This window comes from Hemibagrus wyckioides, linkage group LG14 (genome assembly GCF_019097595.1).
Source record: "Hemibagrus wyckioides isolate EC202008001 linkage group LG14, SWU_Hwy_1.0, whole genome shotgun sequence".
Taxonomy (NCBI): Eukaryota; Metazoa; Chordata; class Actinopteri; order Siluriformes; family Bagridae; genus Hemibagrus; species Hemibagrus wyckioides.
This window is the reverse complement of record NC_080723.1, coordinates 5,462,973-5,488,575: the sequence shown is the minus strand read 5'-3', so window position 1 is coordinate 5,488,575 and position 25,603 is coordinate 5,462,973. Positions and strand designations below refer to the sequence as shown.

Sequence of the window (25,603 nt, the reverse complement as noted above, 5' to 3'; positions counted from 1 at the left end):
ACATGATCAATGTTTTCCCCCCTCTCTCTCCCCTAGATGTTATTTTTCCGCAGAGAAACTGTCAGCTCGAATGACCTCAATACAGCAAAGTTCGCTTTTTAACGCTTTCTGATCGCAGTTACTTACACAGGTATTTATCTTCAGATTGTTCTTCAGTTATTTTATATAGAGATCATTGCGATTAATACACATATTTAAACAGAAACTAGTGTCCTGTTCTCTTTAGCTTAGCAACGTTGTCAGTGTTAGCCAGTTAGAATCTGACCGGATTGCTAATTTAGTTAAATGAACCCAGATTTCATATTATTTTAGGCGAACTACTTTGTAGATAATATAGATCTGGTGACTAACTAAGTCAGTAGTGTGCTATTTAACTAGCTTTCTATCTACAATGTGTCTAGTCAATAATACAATGCTGCTGTATAACATTATGTTACTTAATGGTCCACAATGTACAAAGTTAATGCCTGCCTAGTGATGGTTAAGGGAAAACACATGCAACATGTCCATGCTGAACTATTTGAGATAATGTCTTTGTGTGTTTTGTTATTCCTTTTTAAAGTTAGGTTGTGAGGCACCACATAGTTACATCCACTTTATACTGGTGGACCCAGAGCCTGTACTGGAAAAACTGGACTTGAGACGAGAATACACCCTGTACGAGACGTCGGTCTGTCGAAGGGCATCGTGCGCACACATTTCCACACCTAGAGGTAATTTTAACATGGCCAGAAGTAGGAAGAACCTGAGAAGCCGGTCAAGCCAGGTATCCTTGAAGTTATCCTGAGGTCAAGATCAAACCTGGGATAGTAGATTTGGGTTCTTGTGCATTTAGGGATAGGGATAATGGTCAGAATTTGCTGTTCAAGAACAAAAGAGTAAGAGCTTCTTTTCACACTGATCATTTCCCAGCGAGGTTCATGGCCCGGACTAAAGTGCTGCTGTATCACCCTCTTTAGGTAGAGATCAGAGTTGATTCACCTTCACGCAAATTATCAGGATCCCAGAATTCGTTTACAAAATAAAAGCTAATAAGCAAGTCATAGTACTGAATTTCTAAGCTGAACAAAATTTTAAAATCTCATGAAACACTCGTTTTTTAATTTCAGCTCCTTCTAGAGACTTACTGATCGTATCAGTATGAAATGAAGACATGCTGCATACTTATGTCTGTATGATCAGGGTTAAGAACTGAAAAAGTATTTCTTTTCCTCACAGGTATCTCGGCAACATAAGGATGTGTTACCTGATTGTTAACTTCACTGAACTGAAGGCATGACTATTATATGGGTTTCAGATTCATATTTGCTGTCTCTGAATAAGGCAATACATTTGTGGTACACACGAAGCCAGAGGTTTGTGACTCTCTCGGTCTCACCTTTGTCTCAAAATCCGTCTGGTCATCTTCATTTCAAGAGACATCTGAGCTACCGAATCAGAGATATCCATCATAACTGGAAGCACAGTATCCGGAGATTATGTCCCTGCCGAGTTAATTCCCTCAAGAACAAGGTTTTGCTGTACACCAGCGTTTCCAGTTTCAGCACCTCAAGCTGCCTTGGTTCCAGCGACCAGAGCTATCGCATGTCACGCCTCAAGAACACGTTGGAATCTGTATCAAAAGCTGTGAGTGGGACCCAAGCAGAGATTTTCTCCAAGATAGCACGGCTCAAACCCAGTGCCAGAGACAGCGGTGTCCGTGCTGAGACAGCACCTCTTCAAGATCAGAGGAATGGATCAGCTTTGGCTACATCTACGCCAGCACTTGTATCTCATCCTCCATCATCGCCTGCAACCACAACACAAAGCCCAAGCCTTCCTGAAACCTCCTCTGCCCCAGTTCAGTATTTCCAAGCGGAAGTAAAATCCAAAAAATCTCAATCTCAGACCTCTAAAACAAACGGACCAGGTACATTCACAGCATCGACATCAGCTACATCAACTCCGCTCGCCGGCTTCACATCCTCCAGATCGACTACACATCTCTTTCACCCAGGTTCTTTCAGTGTCAACTTAGATGAGACTTATAATTCCCTGGCGCACCACGTAAACTCTTATTTTAGCAGCTACACTATGGATCAGGAAAAAAAGAAAGATTGTTCTGACCAATCGTCTAATTCCAGCCACCAGAGCTCTGAAACCACTCCCAGTGATGTGCGTGTAAAGGAACAGACACCAACTGAAGTACCTGCTCCTGTATCAGACCCTGGTTCTGCCTTATCACCCAAAAAAGGCCTGGGACATTACCTGACATACAAGCCTACCGTCCAGGCATTTGTAGGGAACTACATTGCCCCATTAGTTCCAAGGTTTAGGACAGAACCAAAGCGTGCGCTACCAGAAACGGATAAATCTCTACCTCCTGAAGACACTGCTCCAAAACCGAAGGATATGATCGAGAGTAAAGAGCAGAAAGCAGCCGAGGAAAAGGCCAGGAGACTACTGCTTCAAAGAGAGAAGGTACTCAATGGCACAATAATAATAATAATAATAATAACAATAATAATAATATTTTCTGATAAGAATAGTGTTTTAGCAGTTTTAAAGTTATGGAACAACACGTCCTACTTTTAATTTGTTTATAATTTACATTTAATGTTGTTGAACTGGTTTAATGTCGTCAGTACCAGTTAGTTCCTCTTCCTGTAATCACTTTCCCTCACCACCTATTCTATTTCCTCTCTCATGAAGTTATTACGCAGCTTGTCTTTGTTGTTGCAAAAAAAGCTCTCTGTCCTGAAAACTATTGTGCATTGGAAAATTTGAAGTTCCAGCCTTATCTCTGACTGTTACCGAGCGCTGACACAGGAGACTCCTTCCAAATAACTTTAAATATAAGAAAGCTGCACCGGATCATTCTTTTGATATCATGAGATTTAAAACTTCATGTTTAAGAGGTTAGTGTAAAAAGGGCAACGTGAAACAAACACATTAATGGAAACCTTGCAGCTGGAACTATTGTCAGAGCCGTTAATGGAATAAAAATTCATTTAAAACTAACCAATCAGATTTGAATATATTCTTCTTATTATTATTTGTTGTCATTATTACCTTTAGTTCCTAGAGTAAATAGGATAGTAGGTTATATTCTGGTGTTTATAACCCACTGGTTCCTGATTGTATCTGAACGTTCACACCAGTCGCTGTACTTTAAAATCACCAGTAGGTGTTTCTACTAATAGTTGCCATAGTAACAGTGTTTGTCAGTGGGTTTTCTTGCCACTAAAGTGAAACATTCTGGACAGAGAGTGTTTGTATATAAAACTGACCAGTGTGTACATATATACATCATATCATACGAGATGAAAGAGAGACGCAGTGTGTGCTCTTTGCTATTGTGTTTTGTCTATCTGTCTGCTGCGAATGTTTAAGTGCTGGACCATCTGGGTCAATGAAACAGTTCGGACTCACGGACAGCATGGCTATTTTTTATTTCATACATGGTCAACATGGCTATTATGTCGCTGGACACGTATACATCTAGTCACCAACGGTCTCTGACGTTCATGTCGCCCGAATTCGCCAGCTCTGGTTGAAAATGACAGACTCCGGTGTCTTTGTTGCTGTGATGCTGTATGTGTGAACACACCTTAAGCCAGCTTTTAATACTTGATAAAGGAATACACACACCTAGACTGTGATATCTTCTGAGAAGCAGAACAAATGTTGGTGTATTTTGGTGTTGGAGTTAAAAAGCCTTGTGCTTTTCCTTTGTTTAATCCTTTCTTTAGTAGAAAATGCAGTATTATAATTCAGCATGAAGTGTTTATCTATAAACAGACATGCTCTTATTCAAATACATAAAAAGTCCCGAGTCACGGCCATAAATAAAAATGATCTCTGTTCTTTTTGACCATGTGACCTCTATAAATATCAGTGCGTTGTGAAATATTTGGATTTGGTTGAATGAAGTACAGAGGTGAAACCTCATAACACGAAGCACCTCAACAACATGTAGCTTTTCATTCCAGTGCTCAATATAGACTTAGCAATGTGTGTATATCAGCACACGAGAGTCGTAAAGATTATGCTTCACATATAGCTTTATAATGGATGACGGTTTAAATGTGATGTGATGTTTAAAAGAAAGACAGGAAGATTTCCTTAGCTATTAAAGTAGAAGCTAAACATGAATGTTTGGTAGTGGCTCAGCGGTCAGTGTGCTGGGTCAGCAATCAGAAGATCAGGGTTCAAACCTCCAAACTGCCAAGCACCACACCATGGCTTGACCCTGTGCTCTGACGCCAGCTTATATGCAAAAACCCAGGGCAGTTGTTAATGCTCTGGGTTGTTGACTGGAGGATTGGGGTTCAAGCCCCAGCACCACCAAGCCCTGCTGTTGGGCAATTAAGCAAGGCCCTTAACCCTCCCTGCTCTGGGTGTGCTGTATCATAGCTGCCCCTGCGCTCTGATCCCAACTTCCTTAGCTGGGATATGCAAAGAAAAGAATTCCACTCTGCTGTAACGAATGTGTGGCGATAATATAGGCTTTGTGCCGTCATTTCTCCTAATCCAGCAACGCATTAAAGAAACTATAATTTGACTGTAATTGATTTCTCTCGCTCTCTCTTTCTCTCTCTCTCACTCTATCTCAGATCATTGCCAGAGTGAGTGTGGATAATCGGACCCGAGCGCTGGTCCAGGCTCTGCGCAGAGCATCAGATGTGAGGCTTTATATCAGCAGGGTGGAGGAGCTGAGCTACCATCTGCTGGAGTTCCCTGAAACCACGGTAGCAGCTGTCAAGGTAAAACAATGAAAAAGAATGAAATTACTGCATGGAAAACTTTTTTGTTGTTGTGTGTAACTGTTTTCATAAGCAAAACTTCCACATATGCTGATGTGTGCCAGTTACCCATAAAATGCAATTATTATATTACTTTAACTATTTAGTTCCGCCCACTAAACTCCAATAAGGTAAAGCTCAAAGAAACTGAAAGCACAACATGACAATTCAGTGGTTAAAGTAAAGGAATGTCTCGGAGGCAGAAGGACGTTATGAACTCTAAAGTGTTACACAGTATTAAAATGAAGATTAAATAAAATGCTAGATATTTTTTTTATTAGCTTTCTTTTTTTTTTTGTTATGAATACATTTGTTTGTATTCAGCTTGATAAATGAGGGACATTATTATCATTAAGTATTAGCTAGTCTGATATACTACTTTTTTTTTTTTTTTTTTTTATCTGTAATGAGCTTGCTTTAATTAAAGGTCTATACACATACCCAGTCCAGTAAAATGTGTAGAATGCATGTGTGTATAACTTTAACTACATCACTGTTCTGCTAGCTGCTATTATTGTTACCTGCAATAATATTAGCTAAACAGAAACGTAGCTTTGACTATTGTAACTAGTTTGTTAACATCCTCTGTATTTTAAACATATTTAAAAATGCTTCACTAGAAATGGAAAATGTTTATACTGTCATCTTAATGAAAATGTAGCCACATACGCTATATTGCCAGAAGTTTTGGGATGCCCCTTCAAATCATTGAATTCAGGGGTTGGGCTCGACCCCTTAGTTCCGGTGAAAGGAACTCTTAATGCTTCAGCTTCATACCAAGACATTTTGGACAATTTCATGCTCCAAACTTTGTGGGAACAGTTTGGGGATGACCGCTTCCTGTTCCAACATGACTGCACACCAGTGCGCAAAGCAAGGTCCATAAAGACATGGATGAGCGAGTTTGGTGTGGAGGAACTTCACAGACTCCTGACTTCAACCTGATAGAACACCTTTGGGATGAATTAGAGCGGAGACTGCGAGCCAGGCCTTCTCGTCCAACATCAGTGGCTGACCTCACAAATGTGCTTCTAGAATAATGGTCAAAAATTCCCATAAACACACTCCTAAACCTTGTGGAAAGCCTTCTGAGAAGATTGAAGCTGGTATAACTGCAAAGGGTGGGACAACTCCATATTACATTCATGTGCATGTAAAGGCAGACGTCCCAAAACTTTTGGCAATATAGAGTAGGTGTACAGTTTTCATTCAATTCCTGTATCGTGTACCAACTCAAGTAGTGGACTAATATACTGATATACTATACATCCTTTCCAAAGTCATTACTGTGCAAAAACAACCTTCTAGCTGGTGCTGTATTTTGTGAAAGTGAAAACTACCTAGAATGACTAAAGCCTCACTAAGACTAATCTCATTGGCTGCTTTATGTAGATGTCAGCATGTGTTCTGTCAAAAGATCACACTGGTACATGTTTCAGCAGAGTGAAATGAATGCTAGTTCTGAGTAGTGTTAGCCCTTGTGAATGTGGCCTAAAGTTCATGTGGTTGTTGAGATAATTCTCTTGTCAGTTCAGTTGAGTTACTAATTTAAATACATTTTGTATTGTTTAGGTTTGTGTTGCTTATACATAATAATGTATGAGTGTCCCCCGGTGGTATCCCAAGCTCTCATTGCCGTGGCCCGGTCAGGGAGCTAACCCAGCCACTTAAGAGTTAATTCTGTGCCGGTCCCAAGTCTGGATAAAAAATTGGAGGGTTGTGTCAGGAAGCGCATCCGGCATAAATCCTGTGCCAAATCAGATATGCAGACCAGATGATCCGCTGTGGCGGTCCAGACAGGGAGCAGCTGAAAAAACAACATACATACATACATAACAATGTATGAGTAGTTGTTCAATAGGTGCTAAGACCTTACCTCACCTGACTTTGAATAAAGTTGTAGATCAAAAGTAAAATGCTTGTCTTCATTGTCTAGAAATTTGTATGAAGCATGGTGGTGGCAGTATCATAGTAAGGTGCAGGCACTATAAGTCTAGTCATTCCATTATCCATTTGTTTTGGCACAAAAAGATGTACCTTCTGGTATGAAATTTGCATTACCTTTGAATACATTGCCTCTGACATGTTTGAGATGTATTTGTTCTCACTAGGAGAAGGTGATTCCATGCTTGCTGCGCCTGAGGCAGGCTAATGATCCATCTCTAAAGGCAGCAGTCAGAGAGGCCCTCACTCTGGTGGGCTACGTTGACCCGGTGAAGGGCAGAGGGATTCGCATTCTATCTATCGATGGTGGAGGCACAAGGTATGCCCCTGAACCTCACCAGTTAACTCGCAACAACTGTTCAAATAAACTACACTATATTGCCAAAAGTTTTTGGACACCCCTCCAAGTCATTGAATTCAGGTTTTTCAGGGATTGGGCTCAGCCCCTAAGTTCCCCTCTTAATGCTTCAGCATACCAAGACATTTTGGACAATTTCATGCTCCCAACTTTGTGGGAACAGTTTGGGGATGACCCCTTCCTGTTCCAACATGACTGCACACCAGTGCACAAAGCAAGGTTCATAAAGACATGGATAAGTGAGTTGTAGAGGAACTTGACTGGCCTGCACAAAGTCCTGTCCTCAACCCAATACAACACCTTTGGGATGAATTAGAGCGGAGACTGCGAGCCAGGCCAAAACTGGGACGTCTGCATGTACATGAATGTAATATGGAGTTGGCCTGCCCTTTGCAGCTATAACAGCTTCAACTCTTCTGGGAAGGCTTTCCACAAGGTTTAGGAGTGTGTTTAAAAGGAATTTTTGACCATTCCTCTAGAAGCACATTTGTGAGGTCAGGCAATGATGTTGGACATGAAGGCCTGGCTCACAGTCTTCACTCTGATTCATCCCAAATATTTTATATTGGGTTGAGGTCAGGAGTCTGTGAAGTTCCTCCACACCAAACTCGCTCGTCCATGTCTTTATGGACCTTGCTTTGTGCACTGGTGCGTAGTCATGTTGCAACAGTAAGGGATCATCCCAAACTGTTCCCACAAAGTTGGGAGCATGAAATTGTCCAAAATGTCTTGGTATGCTGAAGTATTAAGAGTTCACTGGAACTAAGGGGCCGAGCCCAACCTTTGAAAAACAACACCTGAATTCAATGATTGCTATGGCTGTCCCAAAACTTTTGGCATTATAGTTTAGACCAAAATACAGCATCAAGATCTGCTCTGCACTGCATTTTAACAGTACAATTTGTGTGTGTGTGTTTTTTCTTTTAGAGGACTAGTGGCCCTTCAGACTTTACAAAAGCTGGAAGAGATGTCAGGAAAACCAATTTACCAGCTTTTTGATTACATCTGTGGTGTGAGCACGGGTGAAGAGAGCATCTTCTTGCATCTCTGTATCAGTGTGAAAACGCCCCTGTGAATGATAATAATGCACAGTGTTTAATATTTGAGCACATTGTACTTACAAGAGAAAGCGACTCCCCCTTATCTGAAAAATAACAAACACTGTATAATGGGGGTAGCAGTTTCATAACCTTTCATTCTTTCCTAAGAGATCGGTCGCAGTTCATCTTCTGAACACCAGGCGGAGCTCTTAGCATTATTCAGGTCATATTCGGCTTTCCCAGATGATCCTGTCTCTATCCTCCGAAGTGAAATGTGCAATATCCAGATCTCAAGTGTATTTTGTAGTGCATTCAGCATCTATTTTAATACTCTGTTCATCCGTTTTCGAAATCATGGATGCTTCCAAATCCTGTATAATCTCCTGTGAAAGTACAGGATGCAGACATATTAGGGATTTTCTGTGCACATTCAACCACACTGGCAGAGCACCAGTACCATGATGTGTGTGTGTGTGTGTGTGTGTGTGTGTGGGTGGGTGCTTAAGATGTACATACACTTAATGCTGCACAAAGTCTGCTTCTCATGAAAGCTACTCCTCCAGGGGTGCTGGCATCATGCCTCAGGGAAGCAGCTGGTCACATGAGGGGTTTATTTGGCTCAAAAGACAACCTGGTGTGTTTAAATTACTTAAAACCTACTGGATACAAGCAAGCAGCTCCATTCGGTTCACAGCCTGGACCCATTTTTTCCATTAACAAGTATTTCAGAATCATGCTTTATGGACAGATTAAACTAGCGTATAAAGGAATTTTGACTAGGTTGTTGAGCTGTCAATGTGCTTAGATATTACAGCTTAGAATAAAATCGAAAGGACATAGACAACAATGGGAATATGTTATATTCTTCATATGCTAGTTTCTGTCCAGACAATGTATTTTTTTGCCATAGTGATTCATTTAGAAATGATTCAGTTTTCTAGATCAGGTATGGACACTGATGCTTGTGTGTGTTTCTCTTTAGGTGCAATATTAGGCTTCATGCTGGGTGTATATCATATTTCCCTGAGTGAGTGTGAGGAGTTGTACAGAAAGCTGGGCTCTGATGTCTTCAGGCAGAATGTCATTGTGGGTACCGTGAAGATGGGCTGGAATCACGCCTTCTATGACAGTGAAGTCTGGGAGAAAGTTCTGAAGTGAGTGGGGAAAAAAATGAAAAAACTCTAGTGACTGGGACAGACATTCATGTTTGCAAAATATTGATTTTTAATTTAGCGGACATTGATCCTCTGGTTTTAATTTGGATATTTGGGGTCATTGTGTTTGTTGAAAGATCATAGATGGTCATGTGTTAACTTCCTGACGCAAAATTCTTAACAAAATGTGAAATAAAACAAATTATTTTCATGCCCAAAAAGCAGGGATATGGATGGATAGAGAGATATGGATAGATAGATGAAGGATATAATTCCAATTATAGTTCAAGTGATGCTTGACGTGTGGACTGCTGTTTGCTTTAGTGAGCAATTTTTCATCATCATACAGGGAAAGAATGGGCTCCGACCTTTTGGTTGAAACCTCAAGAAACCCTGATTGTCCTAAGGTTAGTATACGAAAGCTGAATTATCGGGTTACAGTGATTTAATGATTCAGATTTGTTTTGTTTGTGACATGATGTTATTGTATCCTCTCTAACAGGTGGCAGCAGTGAGTACGGTAGTAAATAAGGGCACGCCGTTAAAGGCATACGTGTTCAGGAACTACAACTTGCCAGTAGGCGTGCGCTCCCACTACAGAGGCGGCTGCCAGCACAAGCTCTGGGAGGCCATCCGAGCTTCATCAGCTGCTCCTGGATACTTCCAGGAGTTTGCACTGGGCACAGATTTGCACCAGGTATGATCCAGCATCTCATTTAAGATTCCTAACCCCCTATTTCTTTATATTATTGTCATTGTTCTTATTTTTGCCTTATGAATATATAATTTTTTTCATTTAAATTTTCTTTTGGCCCACTCAGTTTTCTTTTGGCAGCACCTAGTGCAATGAAATGTCGTGTTTTCTTTGAGAGTACATCAAGCTCACCCAGGATTCATCCAAAAACATAATATTAGAGGCAACAAATCCCAAATTGAGTCATTCCTCCTTACTAAGAAGCGTCTTAGGTGTCAGGTGTTAGACCCATGAATAAATCTTACAGCATTTTAATAGAGATAAATCCTAGAGATAAATAGATCACATCAGTAAAGTTTATTACATTGCCCTGCCCATCCACTGTGACTACAGTCTACAGTCACTCACTGTACAATGTCTCATTAAAACGAGTGACCAACACCTGCTTTGTTTTATCGGTGGTCCAGTCCCGAATGCTTTACCATCAGCTTGGTAAATTTATAGGTTGTGGATTATTAGGTGATTTTACACTTCTGGCATATCCAGAGCAACATTTACATTTTATCTCATTTTATTCAACTGCAGTTGAGGGTTAAGGGCCTTGCTCAGGGGTCCAGCAGCGACAGCTTCGTGGACCAGGGGATTTCAACTCACAACCTTCTGATCAGTAGTCCAACACCTTCGGTTGTGTATTTCCGGTTGTAGTGACATTTACATTGTCAGTCGTAGCAAGCTAGTGGAATTGTGTTGTTACAGAATGTACAGTGTGCTGATGTATGTATGTTATATACCCTACATATACACCGATCAGGCATAACATTATGAGCACTGAAAGGTGAAGTGAATAACACTGATGATCTCCTCATCGTGGCACCTGTTAGTGGGTGGGATATATTAGGCAGCAAGTGAACATTTTGTCCTCAATGTTGATGTGTTAGAAACAGGAAAAATGGACAAGCGTAAGTATTTGAGTGAGTTTGACAAGGGCTGAATTGTGATGGCTGGACCACTGGATCAGAGCATCTCCAAAACTGCAGCTCTTGTGGGGTGTTCCCGGTCTGCAGTGGTCAGTATCTATCAAAAGTGGACCAAGGAAGGAACAACCAGTGACAGGGTCATGGGCGGCCAAGTCTCACTGATGCACATGGGGAGCAAAGGCTGGTCGATGAGCTACTGTTGGTCAAATTGCTGAAGAAGTTAATGCTGGTTCTAAGAAAATGGTATCAGAATACACAGTGCAGGACAGATCAGGGCTGTTTTGGCAGCAAAAGGGGGACCAACACTATATTAGGCAGGTGGTCAATGTATATACACAATATATTGCCATTTTCATTTTCAGTGAATATTATCTCACACCAGATTTCATACCATCTGCAATTTTTGGTTTAGCTAAAAACATTCTCTCTGCAGCTTTGTGATGAGTAAAATTCGGACGAATGTTTTTATATAAAATTGGAGGGCAAATGTCCCCTGTGTTATTGATACATGGCGCTGATATTCATAATAAATGCCACCAGTTTTACTGTCCAGGGCATCTCTGGATTAATGGGAGAGCTGTAAATGAAATTCTGTGGTAAAGTTTCTGTAATAACTAATAGAATAACACTAAATTGTGTATCCAGTCAGTGTAGTATTGTACAATTAACAACACAACAAATAAAATCAATTGCACGTCCCAGCCATGCTTTAAATTAAACTGCTATTATTGTTATTTATTACTTTTTCTCAATGGATTAATTTATGTTTACCTTAAAATCTAAAACTTTCAGTAATGAAAATTGTTGGTGTGGAAGCATTAATGATGCTAATGCGTTATAACTTGTGACAAAAGTCCTCCACTGTGTCCTAAGATGACTACTTGTTGTTGTTGTTGTTGTTCTTTCGGCTGCTCCCTGTTCGGGGTCGCCACATCGGATCATCTGGTCCGCATATTTGATTTGGCACAGATTTTACCCCGGATGCCTTTCCTGACGCAACCCTTCCGGCACTGAGATTTAACCCCCTCAGTAACTGGGAGTTGAATCACACTACATGTAAGGAAATAAATGAATGTTAACAAGCATTACTGGCAATGCTATAAATGTTCTACCCTCAAGAGACCCTCCTGAAAGCCATACCAGTACTCACTCATCATATATGATGAACATGGCTTGTGTTTACTGTTACAGCTGCCCTTTACTAATGTGCATCATTTGGTGCTGGTCATAATTGCACTGTTTGCACCTACAGGGAATGGTTAAGACATGACCGTGTAAGGGTGATAGATAGATAGAGAGAAAGATACTCACAGACATGACGTCCGTCATGAATTAACCAAAACAGCGGACCACTTAAGCACCGTTACTAGCACTACTTTAAGTCCATTAGGAGTTAAGATAAAACTGACTGGACAGAAAAGCTCCCTGGGCTTGTTTTAAGACATGTGCTGGCACTGACAAGCAGAATTTTAGTGTGAGCTTGGCTTACAGGACACGATCTATGTGTTTATGTAGAAACTCTATTACTCCAACTTACTCTTTTTTATATTCACCATCCGATTTTTACTCCTCTGTCTGCTCTTGGAGGAACTCGTCACAGAGCAGGTGTTAAAGCTGAGCACTGTGTGTCTAATTGGAACATGTGGGACTTATGAGGAGGAATGAAAGAGAATTGCTGATGGGTCCCTGCAGAGCAGGGGTTTCCTCCGTACATGATATAGATATATGACCTTATTATGCACAAATACACACACTGACTTTGAGAAAGTGGAGCATGTTGTGTTTTTTTTACCCCCCTGTACCTGACATTTATCCAAGCTGAGCTTGAGCCACAGAGCAAACCAAGATTTATTAAAGTGGCAGTTAACGCAAGAAGTATTTTTGGTCAAGGTTTCTACTATAGATGTTGTTCTTTCGCCTGCTCCCAGTTTTTTGGGGTCACCACAGCAGATCGTTTGGTCCGCATGTATCAGACTTGTTTATTTATTATTCAGAGCTGCATTAAACATGCATAATGTGGATTTGATATTAAAATTGTGCACACCGATGTTCAGATCTCTGGTGTGTAGAAGCTGAGGCTGGGGCGGAGTTTGAGTAAACCAGAAACATGTCTCATTTATGTGTGATTCTGTATTTAAACTTTAATGTAGACTCGGATGAGAAGTCCTGGTCCACTGTTTGACACTTTGATATAAGCACAGTATGTCACAATGAAATTTATTATTTATTTTCTTCTGTGGATACTATAAAAATAACCCATGGTTATAATGACTGGTTTTGTAGGTAATATTCAACATAAACATGATGCTGTTAATTAATTACATTTTTCCCCCCAACACAGAGCACAGTGGACTTTATTTATTTATTTTTAATTAGAAATTATTATTTTATTCTTTTTTTATTATTATTTTTAAATTAAAAAAAAAAAAAAAAAAAAATATATATATATATATATAGTGTGTGTATATATATATATATATATATATATATATATATATATATATATATATATATATATATATATATATATATATATATATATATATAGTGTATATATAAGTGTAGCTTGGTCAGCTTATCCTTTATCCTTAAACCATGCATGTTTTCAATTAACAAAATTAATTCTAAAAAGTGACTTTTATGTGTGCTGAATTAGATTATATCCGTGTACACATTACAATTTCATGGTCTCTATTTAATACATCATTTGCCTCAGTTCATTTCATTTAACAGTGATCTAATATTATACATTATTATGCATGATAAAAGTGGCAGCCATATGCTTAAATTAAACCAAACGTGTTGTGATTAACGTGATCATTATAACTAGGACCACTCATGAATCAGTATATAGGAATATATAAGATTTATTTTATTATTTATTTTAATGTTGCATTGTATTACATTTGACTGCAAAGGAGAAAAAAACCCTCTTGTTTCCTTATTCCATCTGAATTTTCTGTGCCTTTTTTCCTATGCTGAAATACAAGCCATTGTGTTACAAGCCAGAGGCAGCACTCTGTCTCAAAATCTGGCAACCCAAGAGGCATGAAATCCATGTAAGTGCTTTGCATAATCTTAAAGCGGCGCTCAGACAATCGACTCAAACGTGCGAGAATGTGTAACTTTCTCCTGGTAAATATTCTGCCAAACTTTCAGACTTAAGTCAACAATTCTGAACACAGCCCTAGCAGATTAATAAATAAATGATTAAATGAATATCTGTTTGGATTACAGTGCATATTTTTTGGGTTAAAAAAAAATCTAATCCTGACAGTACAAAAACAGACAGAATCTTTATAGGTTTGCTATTGATGAGCCATGCTTAATAATTATCCACCAAACCACGTGTTTTAAATGCCACCATCCCATAATTCCCAGAATACGTGCGTACACACAATGCTCCTTTTTGCTCTTGCTAGTATTGCTGGTGCCAGGGCCCTCCCAAGCTGCTTTAGATGGTAAGTCAGATGGTATTGAGTGCCCTATTATTCCAATGACGGCCTACTTCTTAAACCAGAAGTTTAGCTCCGAGGTGCAGACACTGTCGAACCCTGCTGTTCTCAGTTTGCTGCTTTTAGAAAGCATCCGACTGGTTTTCAGCTCGGCGAAAGCTCTGAGGTAACGCTGTGTTTCTTACACGGTGTCCTCTTTATTTTTTCCACTCACGCCCACAGAGCGGTCAGCTTCCTTCCAGTCAGGTCACAATAAGACATTTGTGTTGCCATTACTGCCCATGTTATATGTACATGTGGAGTTTTATTTTATTATTTTATATTTGTTATGTTATGCAGGTTTATTTACACCACAGTCTAAATCGAAATAGATAGAAACCTACTGTTTATTATTAATGCACTTATTATTGTTGCTATGGTAATACGTCATAAACAGGAAGAAGTTGTGAGTGCGAACAGTCTTTCCCAGCACAAGAATGTCTTCAGAACAGAGGAGTTTCTCTGTAAAAGAGAGAGACAGAGAGAGAGAGACAGAGAGTAAAGGGCATGATAGTGATGGAACGACTGTTTATCACAGCTATTATGTAAGTGATGACATGATCAAACTTAATTAACCATTAAACTATAACCAATTGCAAATTGTTGTGTTAAAAGTGTAATAAAACACTTTAGATCGTGTGATTTATATGGAAATAATTGTCTCTATGGTTGTAACAGCACTCTGCTTTGCATCTTGCCATATCACACCACCCCAGCACGTATTATTATTATTATAATAATAATAATAATAATAACAGCACAATCTATCATGTGTTATTCCTTACACAGTTAAGCATCTTGCAATGACAGTTGCAATGTAATGGAGTTAACACTGAGCCCACTTCCTTGTAAGCTGTCCTAGAAATCAAAGAATGAAAGACTCATCACCTTTCAAGCAGACTGACACTGGCAAGCTGTCATCGTCCCCAACAATTCTGCATCATTTACATATGCAAGCTTTACACCATGGCAGACCCAGAGGCAGGAAGTCGGTTCTGAATGCCCAAGCATGGCATCTTTTCAGCAGTTGCCATGGACTCTGCCATGGCGGCATCCAGGCATGAAGGCTGTTAGCTTGTTTGTGAGCAGCCTCGCACAGCTGAAAGACAGAATTTGGAGAGCAGAAGCACCCAGGCGATGCGGAAATTGAGTCTTACCTCTGTTTTCAAAACCTGTGACTTATAGACTAAAAGGAGGTCGAAGGAATGGAAGACTCTGTCCCAGTTCAACTGTTTTTTGAGTGATTATCTGCTTAGCTGTTAAAGCGTGTGCATCATGTGATTGCTCTTCCTTTAGATACTCATTGAACACCGAATGCTGGAAGGCTCATGGCTGCCATGTGATTGTTTACTAGGCTAAAACACACCCACGGTGCAGCTTGATTGCTCTGGTACGAGGCCCGTAGAGATTAGACGTGTTTGTTGATTATATTGACTGCCTAAGGGCATCGTGAAAACTTATAACCCAGCTGGTTCCTTTCACACACAAAATGATTTATTCAAGACAGCTGTATTTTTTTTACATGTCTCATGTATTCTTGTTCTTGATGCTTCCTTCATCCACATTTATTAGTGCATGAATCTCGAAGGAAGGTCTGCTTCACAGTTTATTTTGGGTTGTGGTTTATGGTGTGCAGTTATACATATAGAGAGAGTTAATGGGTTATTTGCAATTTGATGTGTGAAATGAATCTTTTCTTTAATCTAAATGCATTTTATAGCATCATTTACAAATTTACAAATTAAATCAAGCTTAGCTTAAGCATGTATACAGGTTTATGTCTTCCATAGTGTAGCTTTATTTCCTGGTGTGGTCTTTAGCCTGAGGATAAGGTCTTGTCTTGGCCAGATGGGACCTTCTGGTCTGACGTTTTTGACGACAACTTGAACCTCATTTGAAGCGTCCGCCTCCTCAAGTCAAAGGTCACTATAGAGAACTAGTCAGAGTAATTGCATAATGTTGCGTGGAATGACCTTTGGCTCCAAGCAATCAAGTGAGAGTCATGGCTGTCCATCATTGTAAAGCATTAGTGCTTTATTTGCTAGTGGCGATGGAAGCTGGAAGGCGATGATGTTGACCCTTCGCCTAAATTTCGAGCAAACATATACCAATTTGTGTCATATCTCATTACTGAACCATTCTAGATTCTACACTAGAGGAGCAGGGGAATGAAGATGACTTTTATAACCCATCAGTAATGGATTTGTTTATATAATTTGTGTTTAATGGTAAGGAATCCTAGGAATGTAAGGTCACCCGGATATAGAGGAGCATTTCTATTGTAATAGGCCTGAGGTCTCTTTCTTTAGCTTGAAGAAATGTCTTTTGGTCTATAGACTTTAAAGAAAGCAAAAATCTGCATCTAATCTTCCTTCTGCTTGACTCTTTTATAAAAGTAAACTACTTTTACTTAAATCTATAGCTATGGATCATCAGAGAATAGCAGCATTTCGCTTAGTGTTTCTGCCAAGTCACTAGGAGATCTTTTGTTAATTCCTGTTGTTGTTGACAGAGAGGGTATAAATTTATGCCTGGTGCTCTGTGCTGGTGTGGGTGAAGAGAGGACATCTGCATTTGTTTTGCTCTCCTTCAAAGAGCCTTCTGTGTATATAGAAGAGACAGAACTCAATCAGACACTGGTCCTGGAGGAACGTTGTTTTATTTTGCTGTGTACTGAACCTACTGGTTATGGTTGAAAGCTTCCTGACTTCAAAATAGAAGCATGTTTAAGAATGTTTGATTATTTACTTTTAAAGTAGGATAGACAGCAAATCGGTGTTAAAATCTAGCAGAGGTCAAGAGAAATTATCGAGAAGTGGAAGTAGCTAGAAAAGAGGAGTGTTTTTAGGGGAAGTGATGATAGACATGCATAGTTTAAAGTGTGCTTGCATTTGTTGTATTGTCTGAGAAAACATCTCATAGGCATCATAATAGCTGGAGCAATAAAATATACATTAAAGAATATAAAACTGCCGCTTACAGCACCACAGCAGGGTAGAACACAACGTTCTACACAATGATATAATGCAGTGATTCAGTAGTGAATCGTTATCATTCAATGCGATTCGATTTAGTTTACCTCCATTCAGTCGAGATTTATGACTTGATTCCTTTTTCGATCGTCTTAAATTGTCTGATCGTTACACCCCTACGACCCAAACACACATCATTAAATGCTAATCCAACTATTATTACATGCTTTCAGGTAAATCACTGACCACATACCATCCTGCTCAGTATACATTCAACGTTCTTGGTTTATTTAATGTTAGCTGTTTTATGACGTAGCTTCCTATCTATTTATTTATTTATTTAAACCTTTTATTAAACATCAAGATGATAAACGAATAATATTGTTAAATCCCCAGTTGTGTAAAATTACAATTAATTATTGCAATTTATAAAAAAAATAAAACAAATAAATAAATATCCAGCATTAGGTTTTCAATTTAAACCAAGAGTTTTTGTTTTGGTGCCTCCTGAAATACTAAATGCTTGAATTTAATGCTTTTGCTACTAAAACATTCCCAAAATTAATAAGCTTCCACGGTAATAGTTAGAATCAAGCAGTAAATAAAATGTGGATATAATTTTGTAATGAAATCTCTTCAATTAATATGTGGCCCATTATCGAACATTTAGTCCTGTCCACTAATCTGATGGGTTCGAGCAAATTTCCAATAGTGTTTATATTCCCTAAACATGCACCGGCACTTTTTTTTTTTTATTGTGAAGTCACACATAGTGTCTAGTAAAACTTCCTGCCACTTCCAAATGAAACTCCACTTCCTAGTTCAAAATCATCTTCTCACTATCAAGTGATCTGATGCTGGAAGTAGTTCTTTGTAGGTTCTTGTGTTGTGTCAAATTATTATTGCATCAAATGAAGTCGCCCACCCAGGTTTGTGTATGTTGTGTAACAAATTAGCTCCAAAGCCCATCAGAGAATTAGGAATGTAACCTGACCTCTCACTCGGCTTGATTTAAGAAAGAGTAAAATTAGTCGTCCAATTCCTGAAAGTGAAAACCGACCTTTCCCCTGCCACATGCTGGCTCTTTGACCGACAGCCTTGTTTTGTTTTTTTTTGTGCAGTGATTTAGTCCAGCATTCAGAGTGCATAGTGCCCTTAAGCACACTATTGTTTCAAACCTCAGTCCACTTGGATTTAAATATACCTCCATTAGAGTGAGAACATGGCGCGGGTCCAGATATGGATCTCTAAAGGCGAAAAAGCTTCAAAGGAAACAAGAAGCTCTAATGCCCATTGCCAGCAAGTGTGACAACCTTGTTTATCTCTCACTCTGTCTGTCTCTCTGTCTGTTTCTCTTCATCTCCTTCACCGCTCTGCTCTCTCTCAAGTCTCTGTTAACACATAGATCAATTTGTTCTCCAATTGTCTTCTGTCCTGGGCACGCATTTGTGAATTTCTCGCAGTACTTTTGTAAATTAACTATTGATTCTTTCAGAGGTGTAACCCACCTTACAGGGATTAAACTTCTATGGAGAGGCTTGCGTGTTCCAGACAGCCTGGCCAAATATTAAAACAAGCCTAGTTTTTTATTAGATGTGAAAACATTGGACCCACATGAATTAAACTAATAAGTAGTTCTGACAAAGTAATTACTGTGCTAATGATCTGATATTGTTCGAAGCAGTAGCTTTATAGTAGGGAAAGAAAACAGGAACAAAGCATACACAGATCAGGCATAACATCATGAGCACTGATATGTGAGGTGAATAAATCTGATGATCTCCTCATCATGGCACCTGTTAGTGGGTGGGATATATTAGGCAACAAGTGAACATTTTGTCCTCAAAGTTGATGTGTTAGAAGCAGGAAGAATGGGCAAGTGTAAGGATTGTGCGAGTTTGATGAAGGGCCAAACTGTGATGGATCAGAGCATCTCCAAAACTGCAGCTCCTGTGGGGTGTTCCCGGTCTGCAGTGGTCAGTATCTATCAAAAGTGGTCTAAGGAAGGAGCAGTGATGACAGGGTCATGGCCGGAAAGCCTTCCCATAAGCTGTTATAGCTGCAAAGGGCAGGGAACTCCATATTACATTCATGTGCGTGTGAGGGCAGGCGTCCCAATGCTTTTGGAAATATAGTGTACAGACCAGTATAGTATACCAGTATAAAATACCAGTATTATATGGTTCTAAACATTGTTAGTCGGTGTTGACTCACAGCTCCTTGGTTTAATCCTGAGCTGGAATCATGATCGGTGCATGCTCTCCTTGTGTTTACATGGACTTTCTCCTTGCTCTCTGGTTTCCTCCCACATCCCTGAAACATGACAGTAGGTGGATTGGCTGTGATAAATTGCCCCCATTTGTGAATGAGCAAGCGCGTGTGTGTGTTTGGTGCCAGCTGTGATGGACTGGATTTCCATCTATGGTGTGTTTCTGCATCACTGCCTCAGTGTTCCCAGGACAGGCTCCAGACCCTGTGACCAGGATAAATCTCTTACTCAAGATGCATAAATAATGAATTCATAAACATTATAAATAAAAAAAGAGATCAAGTCTGTTGGTCTTTGCTTTGTCTCACCACTTTCAGTTGGTTGTCCAGTTCACGGCACCTTTGCTGTCAGATTGTTCTTTTTGCTTTCGGAGATCACTGGGCTTTCTCCAGTTTTTATTGCCTAGCCCTGAACCCCATCCCTCGTCCGTTTTCAATTCTGCCGGCCAATTTACTTTCTCTGAAAAACCTTGTAGCACTGACACATTTTCCCAGTTCTTGGGATGAAAGATGCCGTTGTCTTGTGTGCACTCTTCATATTGAGTGCCAAACCCCCTTCCAGGGGAACATTGATCTTAGCTTGGCGAGCAAACTCATTATGCCCAGCCTGGAGTGGCAGGGGTAAAAGACAGCAGCGAGACTCCAGAGGCCCAAAACTTCTCTAAAACAGATGCCTCAAGAAAGCACCAAGACTCAGGAGGCTGTGTGTCTGACCTTCAGTCCACTAATGAGGGACCTTGCCTTGCCATTTGAAGCTGTCCCTAAACTCCTCGTTTTATGTTCTCCTGGCTGCCATGTGGGATTCTACAAAAACCTGCTGGTGGATTAGCTACTCAGAGTTGCCCTTAGGGGTGAATGAGTTTACAAAAATGTGTGTGCATGTTGGCCTCAGAGGGATGGATGGATGAATAGGAAGGAAGGAAGAAGAATGGAAGATAGAACAAAAGGAAGAACAAAAGGAGGAAAGAACGCACTAAGAAAGGAAGAAAGAAAGAACGAATTAAGAAAAGGAGAAAGAAAGAACAAATTACGAAAGGAAGAACGAAAGGAGGAAAGAAAAAATTAACTAAGAACGAAAGAACGGACTAAGAAAGAAAGGAAGAACGAAAAGAAGAAAGAAAGAACGAACTAAGAAAAGGAAAAAGAAAGAACGAACTAAGAAAGGAAGAATGAAAGGAAGAATAAACTAAAAGGAAGAACGAAAGGAAGAAAGAAAGAATGAACTAAGAAAGGAAGAATGAAAGAATGAAACTAAGAAAGCAAGAATGAACTAAGAAAGAAAGAATGAACTAAGATAGGAAGAATGAAAGGAAGATCAAAAGAACGAACAACGAAAGGAAAGAAGGAAGGAAGGAAGGATGGAGAAAAGAAAGAATGACCTAAAGAATGGGCACAAGCGAATGAAAGAACTAGTGAACGAATGAAGAAAGGGGTGAAGAAAGAACAAACGAACTAAAGAACGGAAGAAAGAAAGGATGAATAAACAAATGAAAGAACGAACAAATGAAAGAACAATTGAATAAATGAAGGAATGAATGAATGATATTGGAGTTGTTTTAAAAAGCCAAACCATTTGGTTTTGTCACTTTACCTGTCGGTAAACGTTTTGTAAATCCGTGTACAGTATTGGATTTTATGGAGAAAAGTTGTGTTAAGATGTCAGTAGCTGGTAATAAGACTCACCTGTCTCTCTCTCTCTCTCTCTCTCTCTCTTTTTGTAGGATGGTGGTTTGCTAATAAACAATCCGACAGCTTTGGCCATCCATGAGTGCCAGTGTCTGTGGCCGGGCACCCCTCTGCAGTGTGTGGTTTCTTTGGGCACAGGACGCTTCGAATCGTCCAGCAAGAACACTGCCACTTATACAAGCCTGAAAACCAAACTGACCCACGTCATCAGCAGTGCAACGGATACAGAGGGTGGGTGTGAATAAGTTTTACTGTATGTTTGTTTTGTTTTTTTTAAAAAGGTTAGGATTGTGGGTGATCTGATCTTTTTTTAGTTTTGCTTTTTGAACCGTGACTTGGGAGAAACTAAGCAGCTAGAACAGTTGCTTTTCAGTGCAGAATAGTCTACATACTGTACTACAGAGTTATTAATGATAGAATGTGTTTGAGTTGTAAAGATTTGATGACTGATGATATACACCAATTGGTCCAAGGAAGGAACAGTGGTGAACCGGTGACAGGGTCATGGGCGACCTAGGCTCATTTATGCAAGGCTGGGCCGTGTGATCCGATCCAACGGACGAGCTACTGTTGCTCAAATTGCTGAAGAAGTTAATGTTGGTTCAAATAGAAAGGTGTCAGAATACACAGTGCATCACAGTTTGTTGCGTATGAGGATACATAGCCGCATATGCTCACCTCTGTGCACCAACGAAAGCGGCAACAATGGGCACATGAGCATCAGAACTGGACCACACAGCAATGGAAGAAGGTGGCCTGGTCTGATGAATCACGTTTTCTTTTACATCACGTGGATAGACAGGTGCGTGTGGGTTGCTTCCCTGGGGAACACGTAGCACCAGGATGCACTATGGGAAGAAGACAAGCCGGCGGAGGCAGTGTCATGCTTTAGGCAATGTTCCGGTGGGAATCCTTGGGTCCTGCCGTCCATGTGGATGTTACTTTGACACGTACCACCTACCTAAGCACTGTTGCAGACCATGTACACCCTTTCATGGAAATGGTATTCCTTGATAGCTGTAGCCTCTTTCAGCAGGATAATGCGCCATGCCACAAAGTACAAATGGTCCGGGAATGGTTTGATGAGCACAACAGGTTTAAGGTGTTGACTTGGCCTCCAAATTCCCCAGATCTCGGTCCAACCGAGCATCTGTGGGATGTGCTGGACAAACAAGTCTGATCTATTGAGGCCCCACCTCGCAACTTAGAGGACTTAAAGGAACTGCTGCTAACCTCTTGATGCCAGCGAGAGAGGGACAAGCACAATATTAGGCAGGTCATAATGTTATGCCTGGTCAGTGTATAACCACTGGTCATTTATTATACCTTTAAATCATGCACCAGTTTTGCTTAACCGAGCACATGACTGAGCAGTAATGCCTTTTAGACAGCGCTGCTGGTTCACAAGTTAAGTCATCGCCCTGTCATGCTCGGCCTGTCTGTAAGGAGATCGCTGATCCCAAATGTAAAGTGAGAAAGGTTGAGAAGGCTATTTAACTTGGGATGACTTTCCGGACTGTTATGCTGAAAATAACATTAATGCTGTGGTGAAAAAACCTATTTGGTATGCTGGACCATGAGGGTAGTGAATCTAGTGTGTCAGCATTCAGGGGTATGTCTAAGTACTGGCTATTAGACAGGGATGCTATTATTATTTAATATGATTTAGACCAGTTTGAGATGGATGGCTGTCAGGAGAGAATGCCAACTGAAAACTGACAGAACAGGCTTGAATAAGATGATGTATAAATCATGAAATAGGGTAAGGAATGAAGATTGGACGATTGATTGTCCGGTTTATTTCAATTTGTCGATCATGTTATTTTGAAATGGGTTGACTCCATTTCTCTAACCATTTTTTCCCTCTTTTGTCTCTTATGTCTCTCTCTCTCTCTCTCTCTCTCTCTCAGAGGTGCACACCATGCTGGATGCCCTCCTGCCTCCCAACACCTATTTCCGATTTAACCCGTACATGACCGAGGACGTCGCTCTGGACGAGAGCCGCAGCGAGAAACTGAACCAGCTGCAGGCCGAGGGAGTGAGATACCTGGAGCGCAACGAGGAGAAGTTAAAGCAAGCCGTGCGCACGCTCACGCAGGAGAAGAGCTCGGCTCAGGGGCTGCTCGAATGGCTCCGGCTCAAATCGCACATGTACGGCGACCTTCCGGTCATTTCAAAACTTTAGATGTCACCGATTAACTCGATACCACTTCCCGTGTATAAATTTAGCGCAGGATTATGGGCACAAATGCTGAAATTACTTTGAAACTTCTAGTATGAAAAACACATTTGCTAAAAATGATGGCAGTATATCTAAACATATGCATTATGTATAATGATAAAAGCGCTTACTGAGAAGATGTGCTGATATTTTCCAAAAAAAAAAAAATCTGTAGCACAGCTGCTATATAACAGGTTTGTCATAATTCAGAGAATATTGTATACTAAACAAACAAATTATACATTTACTTTCAAATCTAGAAATATATCAATAATTCAGTTCATATAGTTGGCAACGGGTAGGAATTTAACATAAATGTGCTATATTTGCAAATTGAAGTTTTTGCACAGATCTGGTTTATGTTCTATATAAACGTACATAATGCTTTAAATATTTTAATCAGATAGCATTGATACTCGTGCTGTATAGTTAAATCCGGGGAATTCAGTCTCCATGGACTGAGCCTAGCCAATTTTATCCTTTTACACAACCAGAACAACCTCATACACTAACATTTGTATTTCTTCATAAAGAGGTTAACGAGTCGTGGTGTTTTTGTTGTTGTTTTTTTAACTGATCACTGTGTCATTTTGTGCCTCAGCAACTGTTGTAATCCGTACATGTGTTCTCACAAGCATTTAAAGTATTCTGTTCTTTCACCTCACTGAGTCTTATTATGAGTTTTATTGTATAGTTACTTCTTGTACTTCACTAAAAGGCAATTGTGCAATTGGGATGTTAGATATCTTCCACCAGGACTAATGGAGTTGATGAGTATTATGTTTTAAAATGATTATCGACGTTTCAATGGAAATTTCTTGTTATAATTTTGTTAGCATTATGGCATATGGTGGCTTAGTGCCTCACACCTCTGGGGTTGGGGGTTAGAGTTCCACCTGTGCAGGTTGCATGTTCTTTATGTGTTTTGGGGTTTCCTCTAGGTACTCCAGTCCACAGCAAGTGTTGTAGGCTGATCGTGTAGGCTAAAGTGTCTGGGGTGTGTGTGTGTGTGTGTGTGTGTGTGTGTGTGTGTGTGTGTGATTGAACCCTGTGATGAGTTTCTACTTTCCACTGCCTGAATACCCTGGGATAGTCTCCAGGTTCCTAGTGACCCTGTGTAGGATAAAAGTCACAGATGTTGTTGACCGTAACTTAATTATTCCACTGGTTTGTAAGTTAAAGTGTGTGTAATCTGATCTCATGGATAAACCGAATGATGGCATGACTGACGGCTGATAATAGTGCTAAATGTTAAAGCTAACGGAAGGAACAAGAAAGTGTGCAGTGTTCAGTGTGAAATTTGAAAGCATTGAAACAAAACCTAACCCGCTTGGTTATTACAAATCATTTACAGCGACGACGATATTTATTTGCACCAAAAGCGTCTTGAGATTTCTCAGTTTGGGGGAACAAATTAAAGACTTGAGTACCTGATAAAGGAATATACCTTACCATACCATACATGAAGGACTGTACCCGTGGATTGTAAAACCTCACTGTATGTCTTGTTTAAAGTAATAACGCTCACTCATCGAATCACGCTTCTGTAAATCCTTGCTAAAATCTCCTTTGTTGTTAAGCCTCAACCTTTCTGAACACTTTTCCACTTCTCTTGTGTGCCATAGTTCTTGTCATGTGCCCTGATGTGTGCAAGTTGTGCTGTATATGTTAGTTATAGAGCCTGACTGAAGAAGATCAAAACCCGCTACACAGCTCCGACTGCAGCCGTGTTGACTGACAGGTTATTCCTTCTGACCATACTGACCCAGTGATGCTTGTACCTGTGCTTGTACCCATAAACCCCGAGTTGCCATGTAAATAACATTCAGTGGTTAAATCAAGGAATTAAAATAGATGAAAAGTGCACTCTGTTATGCAAGTGATCTCACGGGGTCTAAAGGGAAGTGATGAATATGGAAGAAAAAATTTTTTTCGATGTAACTTGATTGCCTATGTTGTTTATCCTGCATCCTTTTGCTCACAAGGAATGAATGATGTAATAAAAAATAAC

General features: G+C 40.0%; 1 protein-coding gene across 3 annotated transcripts; it reads left to right on the top strand.

Annotated features, from left to right (window-relative positions):
• On the top strand, positions 1-25,603 carry pnpla8 (patatin-like phospholipase domain containing 8). 3 transcript variants are annotated; one of them, XM_058408327.1, is made up of 11 exons: positions 1-130; positions 563-713; positions 1,219-2,460; positions 4,596-4,745; positions 6,896-7,047; positions 8,014-8,108; positions 9,109-9,280; positions 9,630-9,687; positions 9,783-9,977; positions 21,407-21,602; positions 23,282-25,603. In XM_058408327.1, exons 3-11 carry the CDS (start codon positions 1,276-1,278, stop codon positions 23,554-23,556), a joined length of 2,478 nt encoding a protein of 825 aa, XP_058264310.1. In that variant the 5' UTR covers positions 1-130; positions 563-713; positions 1,219-1,275; the 3' UTR covers positions 23,557-25,603. The 3 variants fall into 3 exon arrangements, with proteins under 3 accessions (XP_058264310.1, XP_058264311.1, XP_058264312.1); XM_058408328.1 differs by having other exon boundaries at positions 26-130; positions 567-713; XM_058408329.1 differs by lacking the exon at positions 563-713 and having other exon boundaries at positions 38-130.

What these genes read in the sequence shown, in the direction of transcription:
- pnpla8 (XM_058408327.1), top strand. Translation starts at nt 1,276, where the DNA reads ATGACTATTATATGGGTTTCAGATTCATATTTGCTGTCTCTGAATAAG. An exon ending in GTCTGGGAGAAAGTTCTGAA is followed by an intron (nt 9,281 to 9,629) that starts GTGAGTGGGGAA and finishes ATCATCATACAG; the next exon opens with GGAAAGAATGGGCTCCGACC. An exon ending in TGGGCACAGATTTGCACCAG is followed by an intron (nt 9,978 to 21,406) that starts GTATGATCCAGC and finishes CTCTTTTTGTAG; the next exon opens with GATGGTGGTTTGCTAATAAA.